The sequence below is a fragment of the Sarcophilus harrisii genome, chromosome 1, assembly GCF_902635505.1.
Source record: "Sarcophilus harrisii chromosome 1, mSarHar1.11, whole genome shotgun sequence".
NCBI lineage: Eukaryota > Metazoa > Chordata > Mammalia > Dasyuromorphia > Dasyuridae > Sarcophilus > Sarcophilus harrisii.
Genome location: NC_045426.1, coordinates 638,052,117 through 638,076,211, shown reverse-complemented (window position 1 = coordinate 638,076,211; position 24,095 = coordinate 638,052,117). Strand labels below are relative to the sequence as shown.

Here is a 24,095-nt window from a genome sequence, read left to right as displayed (position 1 = left end):
AGAGAATTAAACTGGTTCACCAAAGAATCAGTATGGGAAGGAGAAGATAGAGTAGTTTTAGTGCAAGAGAGATGGCCTGGGAAAGATTTGAGGGGTGGAGGTTGCAGGTCATGTTGCAGATGAGTAGGATTATATAAGAGAAAACAGAAGGAGAGGTGAAGAGCCAATGCTCAAACAAAGAGATTTCAGAATTCTTGAATAGGGGATGGCAAGATCAAGGGCATGATGCAGGGGTCCTCAAACTTTTAAAATAGGGGGCCAGTTCACTGTCCCTCAGACTGTTGGAGGGCTGGACTATAGTAAAAACAAAAGCTTTTTTTGTGGGCCTTTAAATAAAGAAACTTCATAGCCCTGGGTGAGGGGGATAAATGTCCTCAGTTGCCGCATCTGGCCCGCTGGCCATAGTTTGAGGACCCCTGTGCTGAACTGAGGGGGTGGAGTACCTCCTAGAGCTGGTTGAGGAACTGAAGGATTATGGTATTTGAGAAAAATTCAATATCTATTTTGAAATCTTGTAGCATAAGTACACCTTCTCCCACAAAAGTTTTTCAAATACTCAAAGACAGTGATTATATCTATAACACTGTTAGAATGATTAACTTATTTCATCCCAAGGGACCAACAGCTACTAATGTCCATGTAGTTCCCTCCTCTTCAGCTTTAGGGAGTTGATTGTAGATGAAACATTGAGTTTACTCACCATTGTTCAGAACCTCTGTAAGGGAAATTACTAACACTTAGGGAGAGGTTGAGCTCTTCCCCAATATTATATTTGTTTCTGAATCTAGTTAGTTGCTGTTCTTTTTGTATTTAAAGTAAAAGCCAATTTATTACAAACATTTGAGAAATGAAGTAGCATAATACATTATGGTGTCTGAATAAAAAGACAAAAGGAAATGTGAGTAAAGAGTCAATTTTTCTTGGGCCTTTCCTCAGGCCAAGTCTTCTGATGACTGCAGAGTTAATGATTCTTCTTGATATCTCCTTTTTCTACTACAGCTAAATCCTATTTTTTCTTCTTCAAGCATATACTAGAAGTTCATACTCACTTCAATCTCTTATGAATCTTTTCTCAATTTCCTTGATGTTTTATTGATGATTCCTGGAGCCAAGTTTCTCCAGCCTATCAACACACAATTCTTATTGAGTAAACCAATTATTCCAAACCTTTTCTTTCTTAAACTTATTTAACTCTTCCTTGGAATCAAAGTTCAGAATCTTATTTAACATAACAAAACAAATGTTCCATAAATAAAAAGTAAACCAGATTTTGGTTCATGAATCTAATTCTGTAATGGTTATATATATTCACATTTGTATAGTAAGTTTATTCTTTTCAAATGATTTTCATGTGAAGTTTTTCATTTGACCTTCAGGGACATCTTTTGAGAAGTCAGTAAGAAGGAGATGATTTAATGAAGCAACTGAATTCAAATGACTTGCCTGAAGTTTCGTTGCTAATTAGTAACAAAGTCAAGTCTGGAATCTAGTCATAATCTGGTTCCTTTTCCATGATTGCCTAAGGTGACCTACACCCTTGGAAAAATAAGAAACTTGTGGCTAAAATAGGATGAAATTCTCATCAAATACACTCCTTCCCCAAGCTAATGTGTTTTTTTCTCTCTTCTTTTCTCCCTTAGACAGAGACGTCGCTGTCAATGATGGGGCATCTGTTAGCTTTGTTCAGTCTTCTTTGGCGGGATGAATATAAAGAAAACCAGCACTGTGCTCGACAATGCATTTTGCATCTCATGCAGCTCCTGACACAAAAAAGTGAGAACCCTAGAATTGGAAAAAATGAAAAATGGGTTGTAGTCTGCTCTAACTGTGTGAACTATGAATTCCTTATCTTTTCTCTCTGTAGGCATTAGCTTCCTTGGTTGTCAAGTGGGGATGATATTAGTTATTCTACCTTCATGATGGAAGCATTGTTATCCAACAACATAATGGACATGACCATGCTTTAAAAATATTAATTGTTGGGAGAAGGGAGAGAAAATTCAACTTTGAATGAGTATATGTTGGAATAAACCCTAGACGGATGAAATAAATTTTCTGTCAGCTTCTGTGACTCATTCATCTACTTTAGGAGACATCCAGGGCCATGGCATCTTTCATTAATGCTTGCTTACCTGAGAGTGCAATGAAAAAACCCCAGGGGCATGGAACCTAAAACAATCCACAGGAGTTCCAGTATGAAAGTTAGGTGGCTTCTTGAGTGTTTGATTTAAAGATGAAATATTAGGGAGTAAAAATTAACTGTGAAGTTCTATTATTCAGGCCAAGAGAATTGCCTGTGTATTTGCTGATTTGATGATAATAATAATAGCTAGTATTTATATACAGGTAGCCTCTAAGGTGTATAAACACTTTATATACATAAGATAGATGTTACTATCATTGCCATTTTTCCAGATAAGGAAACTGAGGCTGAGAGAGGTTAAGTGATTGACTCAGAGTCACGCTGCTAGTTAATATTGGATATAACACATCAACTCAGATCTTCCAACACTTTATTCATTGAGATTTTATTCTACCACCTGAAAGAAGTTGCATTCCAAAGTGCTTTCCTGAGGAGGTACTTGGGAGAGAGAAAGTGTTGGTTGTGAGAGGAGGATTTGCTTTTTAAATCCAACCTAATAAAGACCTCTTTTGATGGATGGGTCTTAAGAAATCCAAAGGGATAAAACTAAGCCATCAGTGAGAGCACACTTGAATAAGATGTCAGAACAGAGAGAAAGTTGTGAGTGTGGATATGTATTTATTTTTAAAATTTTGTGTAGATTTCAGTTAACACAGAATCTCACAGCTAGAAAGGATCTCAGTAGTGGAGAAATCAAAAGAGGAGAAACTGTAGAAGGAAGAAATGAAGGTTCTAACTCAGATTATATGTTTCTGGAATCAGAACATCTTATTGTAAAATAATTATTCTATTTTGAGATTGATATCACTTTTCCAAAAATAATTTTGTAAGAAAGGTGGAGCAAATATCATACCCCCATTTTATTGACGATAAAACTGAGGTACAGACAAAAAGGGTGATTTGCCTAATCAAATATCTTGTAAGTAGAGCTTGACTCAAGTTCAAATCTACTAACTCCAAATACAGTGAACCTGACACCACTCTATGATGCTTCTTCCTTCATTATAAGGAAACACCATTCTGATACCAATGGCTACTTTTGTCAAATTGCCATTAAGATCATCTTAGAATTTTAGAGCTTGAAGGAATCTTTGGGATCAGCTAGTTCAACTCATTCATTTTAACAAGATGGAAACTGAGTTTCTGAAAAGGGAAATGATTTTCTCAATTAGTGTAAGAATCTATACCAGAACTTAACTGATATAAATCCTATGAATTGAAAAGTATCTCAAAGTTTACCTAGTATAATCCCTAACTGAACAGCACTTAGAGTTTTCCATGATGTAGTAATTAAGCTTTTGCCTGATAGTCACATACTGGTCTCTGGAGGAGGACCTCCAATCCTAGGAAACTCACTGCTTCCTAAGCTAGTCTATTCTAATTTTGGACACCTAATTCTTAGAAAAATCTAATTCTTCCCTATGTCAAATCTTCAAGCATAAAAAGACAACTATTATGTCATCCCAAGTCTTCACTGATGGTTAAATATTTCAAGTTGTTTAAACTATTTAAGTGTGCCATTCTTTCATTTAAAAAAACTTTTTTTCTGAGGCAATTGGGGCTAAGTGACTTGCTCAGGGTCACACAGCTAGGAAATATTAAATGTCTGAGACCAATTTGAACTCAGGTCCTCCTGACTCCAGGGCTGGTGTTCTATCCATGGCAACATTTAGTTGCCCTTTACAATTTTTCTAATAGTCTTCTCACCTTCCAGTTTGTTCTGTTCCGCCTACACTTTAGTTTGCCAATGTCCTTTTTTGAATATGGTATCTGAGTTCTCCAATGGAAGTACCTCAAACTTATTTCTTTATGCCAGGGACTGAGGAAAGCTATAAGTGCATATTTGCATGGAAGCAACTGAGAAATTTGGACATGAAGTTCTTGAAGGAAGTGAACCAAAATTGCTTCAGTCTGGTGAAGGTAAGGAGGTTATGGGGCTTCAGGGAGACACAGAGATAAGAGGACTCTGATGTTAGGATATATGAGTTTCTAGACATAGCTTCTCATAACAAATCAGAGCTAGCATAAACCTTAGGGTTCATCTACTCCAATCTCCTTTTTTGACAGAGAAGGAAACTGGAAGTATTTGCTTCAGAATCTCATATTTTTGGGAAAAAATCATGGTAAATGTTGCAGGGCATGTAGGAATACTGGACACTAATGCATTGTTGGTGGAGTTGTGAATGATCCAACCATTCTGGAGAGCATTGAGAAGTATGCACAAAAGTATACTACAAAATTGTGCATACTCTTTGATCCAGCAGTGCCATTATTAGGTCTGTATCCCAAAGAGATAATAAAAGAGGGGAAAAACCACATGTGCAAAAATGTTTGTAGCAGTTCTTTTTGGGCAGCAAAGAATTGAAAATTGAGTGGATGTGCATCAATTAGCTGAATAAGTTATGGTCTATGAATGTAATGGATGATTGGTTGTCCTATAAGAAATGATGAGCAGGCTGATTTCAGAAAAGCCTAGAAAAGCTTACATAAACTCATGATGAATGAAGTGAGCAGAATCAGAACATTGTACACAGTAACAGTAAAATTATGTGATGGTCATCTATAATGAATTTGGCTCTTCTCAGCAATATGGTAATTCAAGGCAATTGCAATAGACTCTGCATCCAGAAGAAAAAACTATGCAACAGATATGGATCAAAACACAGTGTTTTCCCCTTTTTTGTTTTCTTGTTTTTTTCTTTCTTGTGGTTTTTTTCCTCTTTTGGTCTGATTTGTCCTACACAACATGATTAGTATGGGAATATGTTTAAAATTATTGTACATGTATAACATATATCAGATTATTTGCTGTTTTGGGGTGAAAGGAATGTATTCAGAAAAATAAGAACTATTGAGAAAAAAAGAATATCAGATTTTGAAGTGACTTCAAAAGGTTTTCAAGTGTCAGCCCTTGTCTGGAACATGGATTCTTTTTATGACATCTCTTACATAGCGGTTATACAGAATCATCTTGAACACAATATTGTCTCTTGAGGCAGCTTCCTCTACCTTTGGAGGAGTTGAATTATTAACAAGTTATTTTTTAATGTTGAACTGACTTTGTCCTTCCTGTAACTCCTACCTATTATTCCTATCATCAAGGGGCAAGTAGAACTAGTTTGCTCTCTCTTCCCCATGGAAGTTATTCAGGCATTTGAAAACAAAGAATATGTTCCCCTTTCTCCCAATGACCCCTTCTTCAGGATGAAAATCTCCCCTTCTTTCAACTAATCCTTATATGGCATAATTCCAAGGTTCCTTGTCATCCCTATCAGTGGCAGAGGTTAAGACTAGACCTTAGGTCACCTGACTCCAAATTCAATGTTCTTTACAATTCCTCAGCTTGCTTCAGTTTCGCTATCCCAATCTTTTCCCATTATGATTAGAAGCATTTTGTAATAGGAAGTATGCCTTCTTCAGTTGGGTAATTTGTTCTGGTGACCTGAGGCATATCTCAATTTTGGTTAACACAGTTTTCAAGCAGTAGCTAAGGACCTTGAGAGTAGGGAATAGTTGAGGACTGATGTTGTGAAAAAGTTTATGATTAAAAGGCACAATGAATGCAAAAACACATTTAATCTTTATGGTATGTTGCTGCCCAAGTACCTAAATATTCATGGATGAGGGCTAGGGATTCTTAAAGATATGGCTAATTCTGGTGTTGTTTGTTTGTTTGTGTGTGTGTGTGTGTGTGTGTGTGCATGGGTGACAGGACTTTATTCATTGTTCTAGGTGTGTATGTTTTGTGGATCTATCCAAATTGTCTCTGGATTCAGTCCTCACTTCTCTAGAATCTTTTCCCTCTTTTCTGTATGCTTCATTTCAGTCAAGTCATACTAGCATATAATGGCAATTGATTCCAGAAGGAAGAAAGGGAGAGGAGGAGTGAAGGTGGTGAAAAAAGAAAGGGGGCAGAAAGAAAAAATCAAGTATTTATTGTACCTATTCTGTATACCAGGAGATAACAAATATTATCTCTTTTGATCCTCACAATAACCCTGGGAGGTAGATAGTATTATTATCCCCATTAGTTGAGGAAATTGTATTGTTCGATTGAATTCAATTCTTTAACAATACCTATAAAAATTAAAAAAGATAAAATCACAAACCCATGGTTCTTCCCAGAACTAGATAGCATTTAGTCAATATGTAGGCATTCCCCAAATCTAAGAATTCCAGGAATATAGTTAAGGTGTTGAGACTATCATCCACTTATCCATCACTCATACAGGGAATTAAGAAATTCTTACAATACCATTCCATTCATGTTCTCTCAGAGGGTCAAAATGCATTGTTTAAAGTAATTTTGGGAATGCAAAATACTTATTACTTTTTTGACCAATTTTTTTTTTTGCTTACTAATATGTTTTTTGTGATATCTGAGTCTTCCTCATTGGTCAGGTTTTATAGGACCTTAATCACTCCTCTCTATCTGTTCATCAGTAGTACAAAAAGGAAGTAAACTAAAGAGCAATGCCAAGTATAGAAATTCCTCTATCGCCTTCAATTCCTCTGTCCCTATATTTTTCATGTCTTTCTACTGTATCCTACATCAACTTTTTTCTCTGTCTCTACCTCTTTTTTGTATTCTTTTTCTGTAGTTCTTCTCATAATATGTCCCTGAAAAAGGAATTCATATTTAAAGCACCAATGTCTTAGTGTTTTTAATCAATTGAAAAAGTATACGATTTTCCCTTATATGACTGCAAATCTTTTTTGGGAGATGATACTATTTTCAGTGTTAACTCAGAAAGAAGTATAGGAGAGGAAAGTTATTAAACTGACAATAGAACTGAAAGTTTTTTATAAAGTGTTTTATATCTGTGAAATCTGGACAGCATACCAGTGCCATGTAACAAAACAGAATCATTTCCATTTGAATTGTCTTAGGAAGATTCTGACAATCACCTGGCAGGAGAAGGTACCAGACATTGAGATATTTTCTTGAACTAAACTACTAAGTATTCAAACTCTACTACAGACAGTACAACTCCATTGAGTTGGCAACATTGTTCTAATGCCAAATGTACGCTTGCCAAAAAGACTTTTAAAGAGAATTCACACAGGGCTAGAACTAACATAATGATCAGGGAAAAATGATGCAAGAACACTTTAAGATCTCTCTTAATAATTTTAGAATAGAGCACATGACATAGGAGATACTGGCACAAGACTTCCCAGCATGGTGTGCCCTCATCAGAGAAGATGCTGTGCTCAGTGAGTGAAGCAGAATTGAAGTAACTCAAAAGAAATACAAGATTTCCAAAGTTAGAAGAGCCATTCCAAATATGCATATGGACTTTGTGCTCAATCTTTAATAGAGCATTCCAAGGTGGCATTGGTCTGATCTGCCACAATTGGACACATTGTAATTTGATTGTGACATAGTGATATAATTTTGGTCCTTTTTGAGAATGAAGGACAACTGATTATTCTCAACTTTCCTTGTTTTACTTAGCTCATTCTGAGCTTTGGTACTTTTATGTTGTAAGACATATCCATACCTTTGAATTTATCATCTATTACCCATATTGTTAATTCAGGTCTTTCAAAAATATTTAATTTGATTGAGGAGTGCCTACTATATTGGTTAGAAAACTTCTTTCTATTCATAGGAAGTATCTTTTTCTTCAGAATTTTGTTTTTAAGGGCTTTTTATACCTCCTGGGTTGACTTTTCTTTTTCAATGTTAGAACATGGGACCTTACTTAACTTTTCTCTGAACCTTTTGATATTTTCTCTTACCATCTACATATCAGGTGATTTCTAGTTTTCCTCTCTTTCAATTTTAAAATGGAGTAGTTTTCTCTACCCTTCCCAAATTTCTACTATCTTCACCTTAGAAACTAGTTCCTTCTTGTTGGTAAAAATCACACCTAGAGCAGCAATGTCTTTTGTTGGTTCCTGCACCTTTTAAAGGATGAAGTTATCATCAAGAGAAGTTTAGAAATTATATTCATAAGTGATATTTCATAGTATGACAATCACACAATTGATTGAAAGGGCTGAGGAATACACAATTATACTGTGTATGTTTGTAAACCATAATGAATAACAACAACAACAATTTCTTCAATAAAACAAAATTCTGCCTTAAAAACTTTCTTATAGCAAGGTGTCTCTCATGTTTTGATCTAGTCTTTAGATTTTAGCCTATTTAACACCTACTGGTCATCCTGCCATCTGGGGGAGGGGGTGGGGGGTAAGAGGTGAAAAATTGGAACAAGAGGTTTGGCAGTTGTTAATGCTGTAAAGTTACCCATGCATATAACCTGTAAATAAAAGGCTATTAAATAAAAAAAAAAGATTTTAGCCTAGTCTGTAAATGAAGAATAAATTTGGGCTATAATTGAACACCACAAAACAGCAGACTTTGGAAAATTACATAGTTCTTCTGATGAAGAAGACCAAAAGGGAAAAAAACTATGAGAAGTATGTATCAATGAGGTCCCACAATTAGACAATACACAGTACAAATGTCCAGGACTGTTTTCTCCGAATGAGAATAGCAAATAGACTCAGCTTACATGATTTAGATAAATAGGACAAGACTGGATATGATCTCACAGTTAATGTCATGAGGTACTCCTTCATTGGTATAAGCCAATGAGAAAAGGTAAAAATACTATGTTTTGATCCACATTTGGTCTCCATAGTTTTCTTTCTGGATATGGGTAGCATTTCCATCTCAAGTCTGTTGGAATTGCCTTGAATCATCACATTGTTAAGAAGAAATAAGTCTATTATAGATGACTATCACATAATTTTACTGTTTCTGTGCACAATGTTCTCCTAGTTCTGCTCACTTTACTTAGCTTCAGTTCATGTAAATCTTTCCAGGCTTTTCTAAAATCGGCTTGCTCACCATTTCTTATAGAACAATAATATTCCATCACATTCACATACCATAACTTATTCAGCCATTCCCCAATTGATGGGCATCCACTCAGTTTCCAGTTACTTGCCACTACAAAAAGAATGGCTACTAACATTTGCACACGTAGGTAGGATCTGATTTTTAAAACAAACTTTGTTAGCTACGAATAGTCTGATGTTGGGCAAGTCACATAATTCTTTGAATGTCAATGTCTTTTTCTATAAAATAAGCAATTGTCCAGGATGATCTCTACCAGCTCTATATTCTATCATTTGATAATAAATGTTTGTTGAAAATTTAGTGGATGAATAAAGCCATTAATGAATAATGATTGATTGTAAAGAAGCTCAGCTTTGGTGTAGAGAGAACATAATGAAGGAGTGTTTATGTGTGAGTCAGAGTACATATAATAGGAGGAACATTAAATTAGCATGTGTAGGAAGGTTGAGTGCATTTGTAAAAAGTGTAGCGAACGGTATAGTGTAAGTACTATAGGGATTGTCTTGGTTTTCTTTGATCATTATTTCAGTGTGTGTGTGTGTGTGTGTGCGTGTGTGTGAGAGAGAGAGAGAGAGAGAGACAGAGAGAGACAGAGAGAAAGGGAGAGAGAATAAGCATGTGCACTGTTATGTGTTCTTAGTTTAGTTACCTTTATATGACATATCAATGAATATTACATATTACTATATAATACTATATGAATACCAATAGTACTATGTGCTATCTAATTGTGGGACCTCATTGATACATACATACAAATAAATGTATATATATATATGCATGCATATACATACCCTAATATATACATATCTACATGCCCATATATATATATATATATATATATATATATATATACACCTATATATACACACACATCCTAATATAAATATATATACATACATATGTACAAATATACACACACACATACATACGCACACACTCTGCATAAGTAAAATTGATTCATTCATTCTAGAGTCTGTGAGAACCAGTAATTCCTCTCATTACTTGGAAACTTGTACTGGCCCTTTCCTTTCACTTGACTTCAGTAAGACTTAGCTCTCTGAAAGATAATTCCTTGATTTTTGGCTTTTACAGATGTTTGGGAAAAACCTCTCAGTGAACCAAAATACTCAACTCATCCTGACCTTCCTGAATGGCCTAATGAGCAGCAACCAAATCCGAGTAAATCTGGCTTTGGAGTTGTTTAACATTTTCCTGGAAACCCAAGGACTCAAGTTTGAGCAGGTCAGCTTTTCCTTTTTAGAAAAAAAAATTAGAAGGATGGCAACAGGCTATTGATCTGTGGTGGAAAAACTGCCCTAAGGGTAAAGGGGGAGGGGGAACTGGACAGTAGTAAAGTCCCCCTGAAATCACCAAAGAGTTGGTACACAGGATCATAGAATCCCAAAGTTGAATGGGAAGTCAGAGGCCATCTAATCTAAATCATATTCAAAGGGCTTTGAGATTGGGGGTAGTCTGAACAAATTTTCAGGTGGTTATTGATGATTTATGATTTTTTTTATCTTTTTCTCTTTAACAATTGCTTATTTGTGTCATTAGCCACATCAATTGGGGGTCTCCAAATAATGCCATATGAAGATCAAAAGAATAGAATGTTTAGGGGAATCATGACAGTTGTCTTCAAGTGGAAAAGGCTTTAGTCTTTGCCCCCCCCCCAAAAAAAAAAAAACACACAGAACTGAGAACAACTCAGAAAGTTGCAAAGTGGCCAGTTTAGGTACAACAATATTAACTTTATGTTATTTGTAAATTTGATGAGGATGCTTAGCTATGCTTTTATACAAGTCAGAGTGGTTTTGGAAGCACATTGTTTAAGACTGTCCATTGGACATCTTCTTCTAAACTGACATATATAATATATACAGACATGGATACATATTACACATTGGTGTATATATATATGTGTGTGTGTGTGTGTGTGTGTGTGTATGTGTTAAACTGTCTAGTGATATCTTCTACCCTCACCTAATAAAATCTTCCTTTGAAATAAAGAAACACAATTAAGCAAATTAACATATTGCCCTTGTCTAAAAATGTGTGCCTCATTTTGTACTTCTTTAAAAAGTAGAAATTAGCAAGGAATACATTCTAGGGATAGGGGAAGGTTTTCTTCAACTCTCATTTCAAATCCAATCTTTGATAGATAGCCTTTCTTAGTTCTCTAGCTCCTTGTGCCTTCTCCTCTGAGATGATCTTCCATCTTCTCTCTCTCTCTCTCTCTCTCTCTCTCTCTCTCTCTCTCTGTCTCTCTGTCTGTCTCTCTGTCTGTTTCTCTGTCTCTCTCTCTCTCTCTGTCTCTTTCTGTCTCTCTCTGTCTCTGTCTTTGACTCTGTATATAATATATGAATGTATACATATGCATGTATATGCATATATACTTATTTATTCAGACATTACATTATCTTTTTCATTAGAATATGAGCTACTTAAGGTAATCTATTTTGGTCTTTCTTTGTATCCCTAACACTTAGCACAAAGTCCATTTGTTTTTCCTTTTGCAACATGACTTATATGGAAAAAAGAAAGGACACAATAGTAAAAGAAATTATATTAAAAATGATGCTGCACCGATATTTCTCTGATGCTCCCAGAGGATCCTTGTGTGTGATACTGCACTGAGGGAATGGGATGGAAGGGTGGCTAGCACTGCTGGAAGTCATAGGAGTCTGGTGGCTTAGCTACTGCTGATCTTGGATCCTAGTAGCAGAGTCTGGTGTGTGCTGAGCTTGGGTGCTTCTGGTCTTTCCCCAGAGCTACACTGAAGCACACGAGGTCTGGTTTCTGGTAGCTGCCTATTTGGCCAAGGCTGCCCTGAAGTATCTGGTCCCAGAACTGAAGTCCGCCAGTTCCCCTTGCTATGCTGAGGCATGTGGGATGCCTGCTTCATCATAATGGAGCGCAGGATCTCCCTTTGGTTCCTGAGGTGGGCCTTGCTGTTGGCTTGCTGGAATGCTTCTCTCCTGGGCTGTGCTCCCCTTTTACCTGAGTGAGATAGAACATTCTTGCCAATGTATATTGAATATATTATATGCAAATAATTTTATTAATATTATCCATAAAATTGCTAAATTAATATAATCTAATTATGTGATATATAATTAATACATACTTTTCTATGTCTACAATAGACATGTTATATCTAGGTAATATATGCATATAATAATATAAGATTCATATAATATATACCATATGCATAAAACATTCTTTAAAGTCACATTCAAATTTTATTTTGAATCAATATTTATTAATATCAGTTTATGGCTATAATTCTTTGCTTTATCCTTCCCTAGCCTAGGAATTAGGACTTTTCCATTTTTTGAGACTAATTTGTGCCTTATAAGTATAAATTCTTTAAAGGTTTGATGCAATACTCCAGTGAATATATTTGGAGCAATGTTTGTGTCCTTTGATCCTTCTTCCACTTTTAAAAGAAATATTTCATTGTCCTTAAATGTCCTAGAGCAGTGGTGTCAAACTTAAATAATGAAAGAGGACACTATTTCATATTCCCTGTGGGCAGTATATTGATTTAATTTTTAAATATAATGTTTTCTATATTTTATTATATTTTTATTTATTTTGTTAAATATATCCCATTTATAACTTAATATACTTCTGGAAACATTCAGGTAGGTTATAGGCCTTGTATTTGATACTTCTGTCCTAGAAAATGGAGAAATGTTTCTTAAAATCTTCTACCTTTTTTTTTTTTTTTAATAGTTTTTTATTTACAGGTTATATGCATGGGTAACTTTACAGCATTAACAATTGCTAAACCTCTTGTTCTAATTTTTCACCTCTTACCCCCCCACCCCCTCCCCTAGATGGCAGGATGACCAGTAGATGTTAAATACATTAAAATATAAATTAGATACACAATAAGTATACATGACCAAAACGTTATTTTGCTGTACAAAAAGAATCAGACTTTGAAATATTGTACAATTAGCTTGTGAAGGAAATCAAAAATGCAGGTGGGCATAAATATAGGGATGGGGAATTCAATGTAATGGTTTTTAGTCATCTCCCAGAGTTCTTTCTCTGGGCGTAGCTGGTTCAGTTCATTACTGCTCCATTGGAAATGATTTGGTTGATCTCCTTGCTGAGGATGGCCAGGTTCATCAGAACTGGTCATCATATAATATTGTTGTTGAAGTATATAATGATCTCCTGGTCCTTCTCATTTCACTCAGCATTAGTTCGTGTAAGTCTCTCCAGGCCTTTCTGAAATCATCCTGTTGGTCATTTCTTACAGAACAGTAACATTCCATAATATTCATATACCACAATTTATTCAGCCATTCTCCAATTGATGGGCATCCACTAAGTTTCCAGTTTCTAGCCACTACAAAGAGGGCTGCCACAAACATTCGTGCACATACAGGTCCCTTTCCCTTCTTTAGTATCTCTTTGGGATATAATCCCAGTAGTAACACTGCTGGATCAAAGGGTATGCACAGTTTGATAACTTTTTGAGCATAGTTCCAAACTACTCTCCAAAATGGTTGGATTCGTTCACAACTCCACCAGCAATGCATCAATGTCCCAGTTTTCCCACATCCCCTCCAACAATCATCATTATTTTTTCCTGTCATCTTAGCCAATCTGACAGGTGTGTTCTACCTTTTTTTCTAAGAGGGTGGTATACAAGACAACATCATGCACCTTGCCTTCCATACCTACTGAAAACTGGGATGCTTGGTCCTCAGTTTTCTGTCATTTTTGGTAGCTTTTATGGACAACTGCATAAAAAAACCTACTATGTCGAACTGCTTGTTCTACTTGAAAGGGATACAAAGATGTTTGATGATGATGCTGATGATGGGGAGATGCTGATGGTAGTGATGAAGATTTTAGCATGGCAACCAAATGGTCTCTGAATTGAGTTCTGGACCTGAATATAGGAGGACTGAATTAAAATCTTGCCTCAGATATCTACTAACTATGTGACCTGAGCAAGTTGTTTAACCTGCCTGCCTGAGTTTCTTCAATTGTAAAATCAGGTTTATAATATTGCTGTCCCCACAGGGTTGTTGTGAGAATAAAATGATATATTTATAAAGTGCTTTACAAACTTTAAAGTAGTGTATAAATATTATCACTATCCTCCTCCTTTTTCATTTATATTGTCCTGTAGGATTTATAAAGCATTTTCCCTCAAAACTCTATAAAAATTGACCAAATATCAATAGTCACATTTTAAAGATGAAGAAATGGAAACACATAAAAGGTTTAAGTGATTTTCCCACAAGCAAATATTTTTATCCAGAAAGACAGGGTGATATAATGAAAATATCCTTAGATTTTAAGTAAATCCAAGAATTAATCCCAATCCAATTACTTCCTAGATTTATGATTTGAGGCAAATCACTTAATGTTAATGAAACTAAATTTCTGTATCTACATAATAGGAGAATAATATTTATAATACCTATCTCAAAGAGTTGTTCAAAAGATTGAATTAGTTAATGTTTAGAAAGCACTTTTTAAAATCAGAAAAATATAATGTAAGCATAACTTAATGTAAATCAGAATAACATATAACTTATGACTCTATAGTAATAAGAGTTTTTAGAAATTGGGCCTAAAGTATACCTTGAAATGAATATTGTCTCCTTCAAAGGAGTCTCTTTGGGAAGTCATACATTAATCTGAAAAACTCTTACCATTGCTCTCACTATTTGGATTCTGTCTTTTTTGGAAATTTCCCTGAGAACTGGCAATAGATTTTTTGGACTATCCTTGGAAGAGTTACAGAAGCAGTTTTTCATCCTTTGGGTTTGTATGTGATTTTCTGAAACAGCCAATCATTAAGATCATAATTTTTATATAAGACTTTAAGGTTTACTATGTTTTTTTCTATATATTATCTCATCTGTTCCTCACAGCAGAATTGTTGTTATTGTTGAATCTTTTCACTCATGTTCCATTCTTTGTGCCTCCATTTGGGGTTTTATTGGTAAAGATCCTGGGATGGTTTGCCATTTCCTTCTCCGGATCATTTTACAGATGAGGAAACTGAGGCAAAGTGTGTTAAGTGACCCGCCCAGGATTACACAACTAGTAAATGTCTGATGACAGATTTAAATGCATGTAGATAAGTCTTCCTGATTCCAAACCCAATGCTTTATTCATTTCACCATCTAGACATCCCTTGTCATATAAGCATCACAAATTTTCCCATTTCAGAAATCAAGACAGGTAAGTGACATACCTAAAGGGCAACAAGACAATAGTGGGAAGACAAACAAGAGACAGAAGCCGAAGTCATTGTTAGGGGAAGAATCAGCATCAATACCAAACATTTAAAACATGTTTTGCTTTAAAAAAAAAAAAAAAAAAGATAAGGGGAGACAAGATCTAGGTTTCAAGATTCAAGGTTTCAGTTTCAGAAAGCTGATAGACTTTAGAGTTAGACATAGTATTTGTGTTCAGTTTGTCATACTAAAAGATACTCAGTGAATCTTGATGTTAGGGAGGGTGGTGGCTCTCTGCTCCTGATTTACCTCAGATCCTATTGTCTGGTGAGCTCCTTTGTTATGATCACCTTGATTAACCTTTGGGGAATCCGTGAGGTGGCAGGTACCTTACAGCTCAAAGACTTTTTGATCCTATAACCATATGTCATCCTAAGTACAGAGAGGCTTCTTCTCCAAAGGTGATAGAACTTTGGACTAGATGAGGGGAAGAGAAACCTAGTCTGTCCTGGTCAGAGATCAGAGGACTGGTGAAAATTCAGGAGCAGGAACCAGAAGGTGTGTTCAAAAAATAAACATCCTTAGAGAGAATGGCAGAGAGCATCCAAATCCCCAGGAAAGAGATAGAATAAGAACTGTAACCGTTGAAAGCATTGTATCAGAGAAACTAAAGACCAAGAGCATCTAAGGTAGAGGGTTTTTTTTTAAAAAAGACTGAAAAATCCATTTAACTAGGCATATCTTTGCCTGCTCACTGGAGCCATCCCTAACATTCAATCAATATACATTTATCAAATACATATTATAATCCATGCATCATGCGATCAAGAATATCAAAGATTTATTTAGTGCTTTAAGTTAGGTAGAATTCTTTATATTTATTATCTCATTAGATCTGTGTTTGGAAGATGGGAAATCATATTTTAGCTCTGATACTGTACCAGCTTTTTTATTATGGTCAAGCCATAATACCTGAATTTTGGTTTCTTTATCATTAATGGGGAAATTCTAATACTTTCTGAAAAAACATTTTGTAAACCATGAGGTGAAAAAATTCGCCATCCATCATGACCATTGATGTCATCATCATCATCATCATCATCATCATCATTTGATGGGAAGTCATGGCGATAGCAATTTACCTTGAGTGTTGTTTGTTTTTTTTTCCTACAGGTGGCGGATGTGTTTCGGGGTATGTACAAGGTGCTCCCCTCTGTCATATTCTCAGATGTCCGGCTGTCCCTTCTGAAAACAATCCCAAAGTTGGGACAACAATACACTCAGGAGGTAGTTGAAGTACTCCTCTCCTTCGCCCGACCAGTGGACAGGTACTACCAAGCTCTTGAGGGAATGGGCAGGACACAGTCTGCTGCCTGAAACATCTGTATGGACATTCAGAACCAGACTCTGGGCAAACCATTTCTCCTGTGGCCTTCTGTTCCTCCCTTTGTAAAATGTGTGCATTGGACTACGTTATGGCTAAGGTCTTTCTCAGCTCTGATATGTAGGATCTAATAATCTTAAATCTCTAGTCTCAGAGATCACCAAAGAAGTAATCTCGGACATGCTGTTGCCTTTAGAAAAGGGACTTGCACACACTCTCAGAATCACCCATTTCCATATTTAACATGTACCCTGGACTTTTCACTTACTGTAATCTTGGTCAAATCCTTTCTCCTCTTTAAGCATGCTTTTCCTCATCTTTAACACAGAATCACTCATTACCTGGAAACCAGGAGTTTGTGCTTCTAGTACCTGGAGTGGAAAGAAGCAGGTCTTCTAGTCATCCCAACACCTGCCCTTTTCATTCCCCTTTATTGAGTAGTGATCAACCACTCAAAAACTCTTAGTAACTCTTTGTTCCTGTTTATCATATTACAACTTAGCCTGATTAGTCAACCTTCTCCAAGCAATCCCTTCTTTTGTAGACTCGTAGATGGTGAAGGTGACCTCATGACATAGACCACGAAGGTCAGAGCTTACAGACACCTTAGAGAATAGCTCATCTATCCCCCTCACTTGTCAGAAGAGACAACTATACTAACTGTAGCAGGATCTAACAAGCTTGATTATGGCTTTTTCCCAAGACCACTGGTTTTGGAATCTAAGGACCTGCACTCAAATCCTGTTTCTGTTACTCTCTAAGGAACTTGGAACAAATAACTTAATCTCTCTGAACTTCAGTTTCTTCATCCAGGAATTTCACTCACTGGCCCCTTTGGCCCCATCTCTCTCTAAGTCTGTGATTGGTGATGACTTTGCAAGTCAAAAAAAGGGGAAAAGATAAAACAAAAATAACAGGATATGCCCCAGGATTGTCTAGCAATGGATCCCAGCTATTTCCTACTGGCTATACCAGTCAATCTGGCAACATCGATTTCCCAGGTTAATCAGGATCTATATTTGTATATAGTAGTATAATACTGATCCTACTTGTACTGTATAATCTCACTGACATATAGTAATATGCTATCATACCTAACCTATAATAATATATATAGTATGTACACCTGTAATAATATATAGCACATTATAATATAATAATACATAGTATAATATTATTATAATATACATGAGATTAATATGATACATAGTATAATAATATAACATAAAAACTATAGTATAAAAACATAATAGCATATAATATCATAAAAGAATATAATGTATAGGCAGAGCCAAACCCAGAAATATAAATAGTCACCTGTTGTAATAAATAAATATGTGTGTATACATATATATGTAGAATATTCATATGCATATCCATCTATAGTAATACTACATCATATTATACAGATATCCAACTATAGTAGTAATTATCACAACATATGGTCATATATAATATATGTTTACTCATGCCTACACATAACAATATCTTTTTTTCCCTGAGACAACTGGAGCTAAGTAACTTTCTCAGGGTCATGCGGCCAGGAAGTGTTAAGTGTCTGAGGCTAGATTTGAACCCATGTCCTCCTGCTTCAGGGCTGGTGCTGTATCCACTTTGCCACCTAACTGCCCCAACAATATCTATTTATAGACATATATTATCAGTCAACAAGCATCAATTAAAAACTATTTTGTGTCTGATACTGTACAAAGTGCTAGAGATACAAAGGAAGGCAAAAACATTCCAATGGAGGAAACAAGTAAGTAATATGCAATATATTTATAATTAGAAGATAATCTCAGAAAGGAAGGTTTTAGCAACTGAAGGGAAATGTCTCCTCTAGACGGTAGCATTTGAAAGGAATCTTTCAAGAAATCCTGGAAAACTAAGAGGCAGAGCTGAGGAAGGAGGCATGGGAAAATAGTCAATGAAAAGGCACAGATATGTGAGATAGAATATGATGTGTTAGGAAGAGAAATAGGTCACTAGAGCCAGATCATAAAGTGCATGGAGTGGGCAGGGAAGTGTAAAAAGACTAGAAACCAGAAACAGGCCAAGTGGTAAAGACCTTTAAGATCAAATAGAGGGTTTTTCATTTGATCCTGGAGATACTAGGGATCTATTGGAATTTATTGAGCAGCAGAGTAATGTAATGAGGCTTGCTTTTTAGGAAAATCACTTTGTAGCTTAGTGAAAGACAAATATATAATCACATCCACTTACAATGATCTTCAGTCATGCCCACAAAAAGTATCTTCCAGGTATGACCATATTAAATTCCCCTCAAGAGAAATTGGAAAGTCACTGCTTCACAGTGGAAGCATTTTCCCCTCCCTCTAACACTTTTCCAGTGAACTATCCCCTGAATTTGGGGCAAAAGAGGAGTAGAGACAGGGTGAAGTAATCTTGAAACACTTTACAGACAGGTCATGGATATGTGGAAGATCATGGCAGTGGATAAACACCTAATGAGGAGACTGATGACTCTATTGTACCTCAAAATGAAGGTCCGGCCATCAGAAGAAGATATGATTTTAAAAAATATAAAGGATAAGACAGAACTGACATCCATAGAGGTGAGCAATAATGTGGGGTACTCTTTCCATAACACTTCTTAGTAGAATTATTGACCTTTAGAGTTGGAAGAGAACTTTATTTTACAAAGGGGAGAATTCAGATCCATAAAGGAGAAATAATTTGTCAAAGTTAAGTCTCTCCCCTTCTCTCTCTCCCCCTCCTCTCTCTCTTTATTCCCTCTTCCTCTTCTCCTCCTTCTCCCTCCCACTCCCTTGCATTCTCTGTCTCTTTCTATTTCTCTCTTTCTTTCTGCCTGTCTTTGGTGCTCTCTCTCTCTCTCTCTCTCTCTCTCTCTCTCTCTCTCTTCTCTCTCTCTCTCTCTCTCTCTCTCTCTCTCTCTCTCCTCTCTCTTTCTCTCTCTCTCTCCTCCTCTTTCTCTTTATTCCCTCTTCCTCTTCTCCTCCTTCTCCCTCCCACTCCCTTGCATTCTCTGTCTCTTTCTATCTCTCTCTTTCTTTCTGCCTGTCTTTGGTGCTCTCTCTCTCTCTCTCTCTCTCTCTCTCTCTCTCTCTCTCTCTCTCTCTCTCTCTCTCTCTCTCTCTCTCTCTCTCTCTCTCTGTCTCTCTCTATATATCCCTGCCTCTGTGTGTGTGTCTGTCTCTATCTCTCTATGTTTCTGTCTCTCTGTCTCTGTCTGTTCCCTATCTTTCCTTTCTCCCTCTCCTTTTTACCCTTCTCCATCTTCTGTCTTCCACTTCCTTTCCCTCTCCATCTCCCTCCCCTTCTCTCTATATATATATCTTTCTTCCTCTCTTTCTCTCTCTCTTTGGTCCTCTCTCTTTGTCTCTGTGGGTGTCTATCTCATCTTTCTATTTCTATCTCTATCAGTCTCTCTACTTCTTTCTCTCTGTTTTTCTATCTCTCTCTCCCTCCCTCTTTTTATCTCTGTGTATCTCTTTCTTCCCTTTCATCACACTGCTTGAATTTCCATCATTAGAAATCACACATCTACTTTGTAGGGTTTAATTCATGAGTCTTCATTTGGCTGTTCACATTTTGGGGATTCCTCATCTTATTATTCATATACACAAAATTTTCAAGAGTTATAGACCCTGGGTGGCTCTAATCAAAAGAGTTATAGTATAGTTTAAAGAGCATAGAACTTAAATCCAAAAGCTATGGGTTTGAGTGCTAGCTTAATAAACTTAATAACAAACTGTGTGACATTGGGCAAATGATAAGTAATCATAGGAGTTAAGGTCCCATAGAAAAGATCTTAGAGATCATTTAGTTCAACCCCTTCATTTTACAAATGAAGAAACTGAGAACTATATAGGTATCATTAAATTCTTGTTTTAGAATTAGATAGCATTTAAAGATCATCTAGTCTACTCCCAGACTATTAGAACTACTAATTTTCCTATGGTCACTCAACTAATAGGTAGAGTAGTCAGAATGTGAACTCAGACCTCTGACTCTCTCTTCAGTGCTCTTTCTTCTATATCACTCTAACTTTCCTCACTATGCTTTTCTAAACTTGAGTTTCCCTTGGAAGGTGAGATTCATAGTACTTGTCCTACCCATTTCACATAATTGTGAGAAAACCATATTGTAAGTTATAAAACACTACAAAAATGTTTTATTATATTTTTTGAACATGATATCTTTCCTGGAATTCCTATCTGCATTCATATGCAGAGGGGCATCCCAGAAGGAATCCTTAGGTTTTGGGGTTTTTTTCCCCTAAACCTTGATGTAGCCCTAAATAGCTAGTCTCTTAATCTCCAGACCCTAATCTGGGTCCTTTTGGTTCTTTAGAGCTAAAGAAGTTTAGTAAGCAATGACCACTATTGCTTTCCTTCTGGCCAGAAAAAAAAAAAAAAACATATCTCCACCTCTTGTTGAAGTTTATTCCTTAGCCCAAATCCTTCCTTGTCTTCTGGAGTACTATTTCAAAGTCATCTCATTTTTCTTATGTACCTTCAAGCTCACACTCTCCATTGCTTCCTTGCCTTCAGACTATAAATATCATCAAGGCTCCCCAATATTTAAAAAAATCATTCCTTTAGTCTTTAACCCATTCAACTAAAGATTCTTTCCTCTTTCACTGCCAAACTTATTGGAAAAAAAAATTTGTCTACACTTAAAACTTCTACTTCCTTACTTCTTACTATTTCCTAAACTTCTTGCAACTTAATTTTTGTTTCCACAATTCTATTGATCCTGATCTCTCTTGGGTAATATTTGACCTAATCTTTCAATCAATGGCTTGTCTATTATCCAATCCAACAATTTTTGGGGGCCTTTTCCTTTTAGAACAGTTAGATGGTACAGTAGATAGAGCCCTGTGCCTGGATTTGGAAGACCTGAATTCAAATTTGGCCTCATACACTTACTAGCTGAGTGACCTTGAGCCAGTCACTTAACTCTGTTTGCCTCAGTTTCTTTATCTGTAAAAGGGAAGAAAATGGCAAGCCATTACAGTAAGTTTTCTCCAAATGGGGTCACAAAGAGTCAGGCATGCCTGAAAGAAGTGAACAACAGCTTCCTCTTCAACCTAACTGCAGCATTTGATACTTTTGATCACCTATCCTCTATATTCTCTTCCTATGGTTTGCATAGTCCCTACTTTTGGCTCTCTAAGCACCCTTATGTCTCATGCTCTGACTCTTTGTCTACTGTGTGACTCATTAAGGTTCCTTGTCTATAACTCTTCTCTCTATATATAATCTCCTTTTGGTCATCTCTTTCCTCCTCTTGCCTTCAACTTCCAACTCTACAGATTGAATTGTGATCTGTAGGCCAGTTCACAATCCCTTTCCTAAACTGCAATGCCCCCAACTCCAATTTCTTTTCAGAGTGTCTCTACAAATCATTAAATTTGATCCCAAACCTGCTCCTATTTTTGATTTTGCTCTTTGTGTTCATGGTACAATCATTCAACTCATCTTTCATAGTATGGTTAAAAAAAAAGAATACTAGCCTTGGATTAGGAAAGATCCTAAATTTCATATTTCACTTCCAATCAATTAACCTCTCAGAGCTTTAGTTTCTTCATCTGTAAAATGGAAATGATATTGTGGTAACTATGTCAATGAGCAAATGTTGCATAGCTCAAATGAGATAGAATATTAAAATCTTTTGCAAATCTTTTTTTAAAGCACACAAATATTAGCTTTGCTTGAAACTTTGGTGTTAGTTCTTACTCTTCTTCCTCACTTCTTGCATTTAGTCCTAATCCTTAGCAATATCTTGACTTGTCACCTCTTCCCCCTTTCCATAGTCAATCCTCAGTTCTAGGCCCTGAATATTGCAGCTTTCTAGCAGATCTTTCTCACTCCATTCTTTTTCTCTTCCAAACCACCCTTCATACAGTTTCCAGACTTCTTTCCTAATGTCTAGATTAGCCATGATAGACCCCAGCTCATGACTCTTTGATAACTCCCCATTGCCTAATGAGTAAGTTCAAACTCTTTAATTCAATGTAGAAGGTCTTGCCACTTTATCTTTTGAGTGTGTTTTCAAATCTGTTTCATGTACCCATGTTCTAGTTCAAAGGCTCTCATAGATGCCCTGAAGTTTTCAGTCTCAGTGCCATTTCTTAAATTCTTTCCTGTTGAGGAGGGAAATAAAGCTAGACAGGCTATGTCAGGCTAGATGATAGAGGGCCTTGAACCTAAAGACTGAGAGGCTGGACTTGATTGGGGAGGCAATGTGAGCCATGGTTGGTTTCTGATCAGGAGTGTGCCCTAAAAAGTGGTCCAACTTGAAGCTGTGTGTTTTTTTCTCATTTCCCCACCTCCGTCCTCTTTTGTAGGCACTGAATACAATGTATGAGCTCCTTTACATCCAGGAGTTCCGGTTAACAGTCCACTGGGCCTTTTCTGGTATTTTTTTGGGCCTGTTGACACAGCTGCACTACCTCTTTGAATTGAACATGGTTGACACCTCCCTGGACAGCTTTGAAAATACCCTGAAGTTGGAGTATCTCAGTCCTTTCAGGTGAGAGCCTCAGGTCCCTGGAGATTGCTTCAGGGTAGTCTTTACAGATGCTAAATTCACCCTAGCTATTTCTAAACTAGAGGGAAAGGTCTAATAACCAGGAGCAATAGAAGGGGCACACTAAAGCCTTTGTTCTTTTTATTCTGTAATTTTAACCCTGACTTGTTCTCCAGAGCCTGAGCAATCAACTTTCTAACCAGCCAAGGAAATAGGATTTGGATGAGAAGACTTGATTTTGTCCTTGGCCCCAGACTGGGCCCAGAGCAAGGACAATGCTGGGGAAAAACAGCAGAGAATATCCATGCAAGAAATAGCTTTCTTGGTTTTAAATTCTTCTGTTTGTTCCTAGTTCTATCATCTTAGGTCACATCGTTTCCTTCTAGTCTGTGATGGTCTTTTAAATACTCAGAGGCAACAGCTATCCAAATTTTCCCTTTACAGGTTAAACATGCTCACTTTCCCTCAAATAACCCTAGGAAAATCTGGTTTTGAGTTCTCTCTATTCCAATCATGCTTCCCTAGATGGGACCTCCTTCATAAGGAAAGAAATTCTTCTAGCCTGTGAATATTCCTCTGAAAAAGCAATTTATAATATAAGGTTCTCTGCCCAGGTCTGCTCTGAGCTTAAAGGAAAGGAAGGGGGGTCTTTAATTTCAAGCTGTAAATAAATGCCAAAGGAAGGACTTTGTGAATGATAACCCATAGTCAGTCCATAGCTGCTCTGACAGCTCCTGGGGCCCAGAGAAAATAGGATCTGGGCTTAAGCTGAAGAAGGTCACAATTTAAATTCTGACACCAAAGATATGAAAAAAGAAGCAATAAAGGATATCATTGCTTTAGAATGGCAAGAGACATTGCTTGAAGGAGCAAGTGCTGTGCTCAGCTTTCAACAAACTAAGCATATTTGTCTGTGAGATTGTATGGCTATAAAAGTATGGTGCTCCCCTTCAATAG

The 24,095-nt window shown here is 36.5% G+C and overlaps 1 protein-coding gene across 1 annotated transcript in view; it reads left to right on the top strand.

Moving 5' to 3' along the window:
* Positions 1–24,095, top strand: part of LOC100916963 (maestro heat-like repeat family member 5) — a 126,536-nt gene that overhangs the window by 66,310 nt on the left and 36,131 nt on the right. Inside the window, exons 13-18 of the mRNA XM_023496533.2 lie at positions 1,641–1,773; positions 3,960–4,063; positions 10,116–10,265; positions 16,412–16,566; positions 19,045–19,198; positions 22,957–23,141. Of these exons, the coding sequence (XP_023352301.2) occupies positions 1,641–1,773; positions 3,960–4,063; positions 10,116–10,265; positions 16,412–16,566; positions 19,045–19,198; positions 22,957–23,141 (881 nt within the window). The remainder of the gene's footprint in view (positions 1–1,640; positions 1,774–3,959; positions 4,064–10,115; positions 10,266–16,411; positions 16,567–19,044; positions 19,199–22,956; positions 23,142–24,095) is intronic.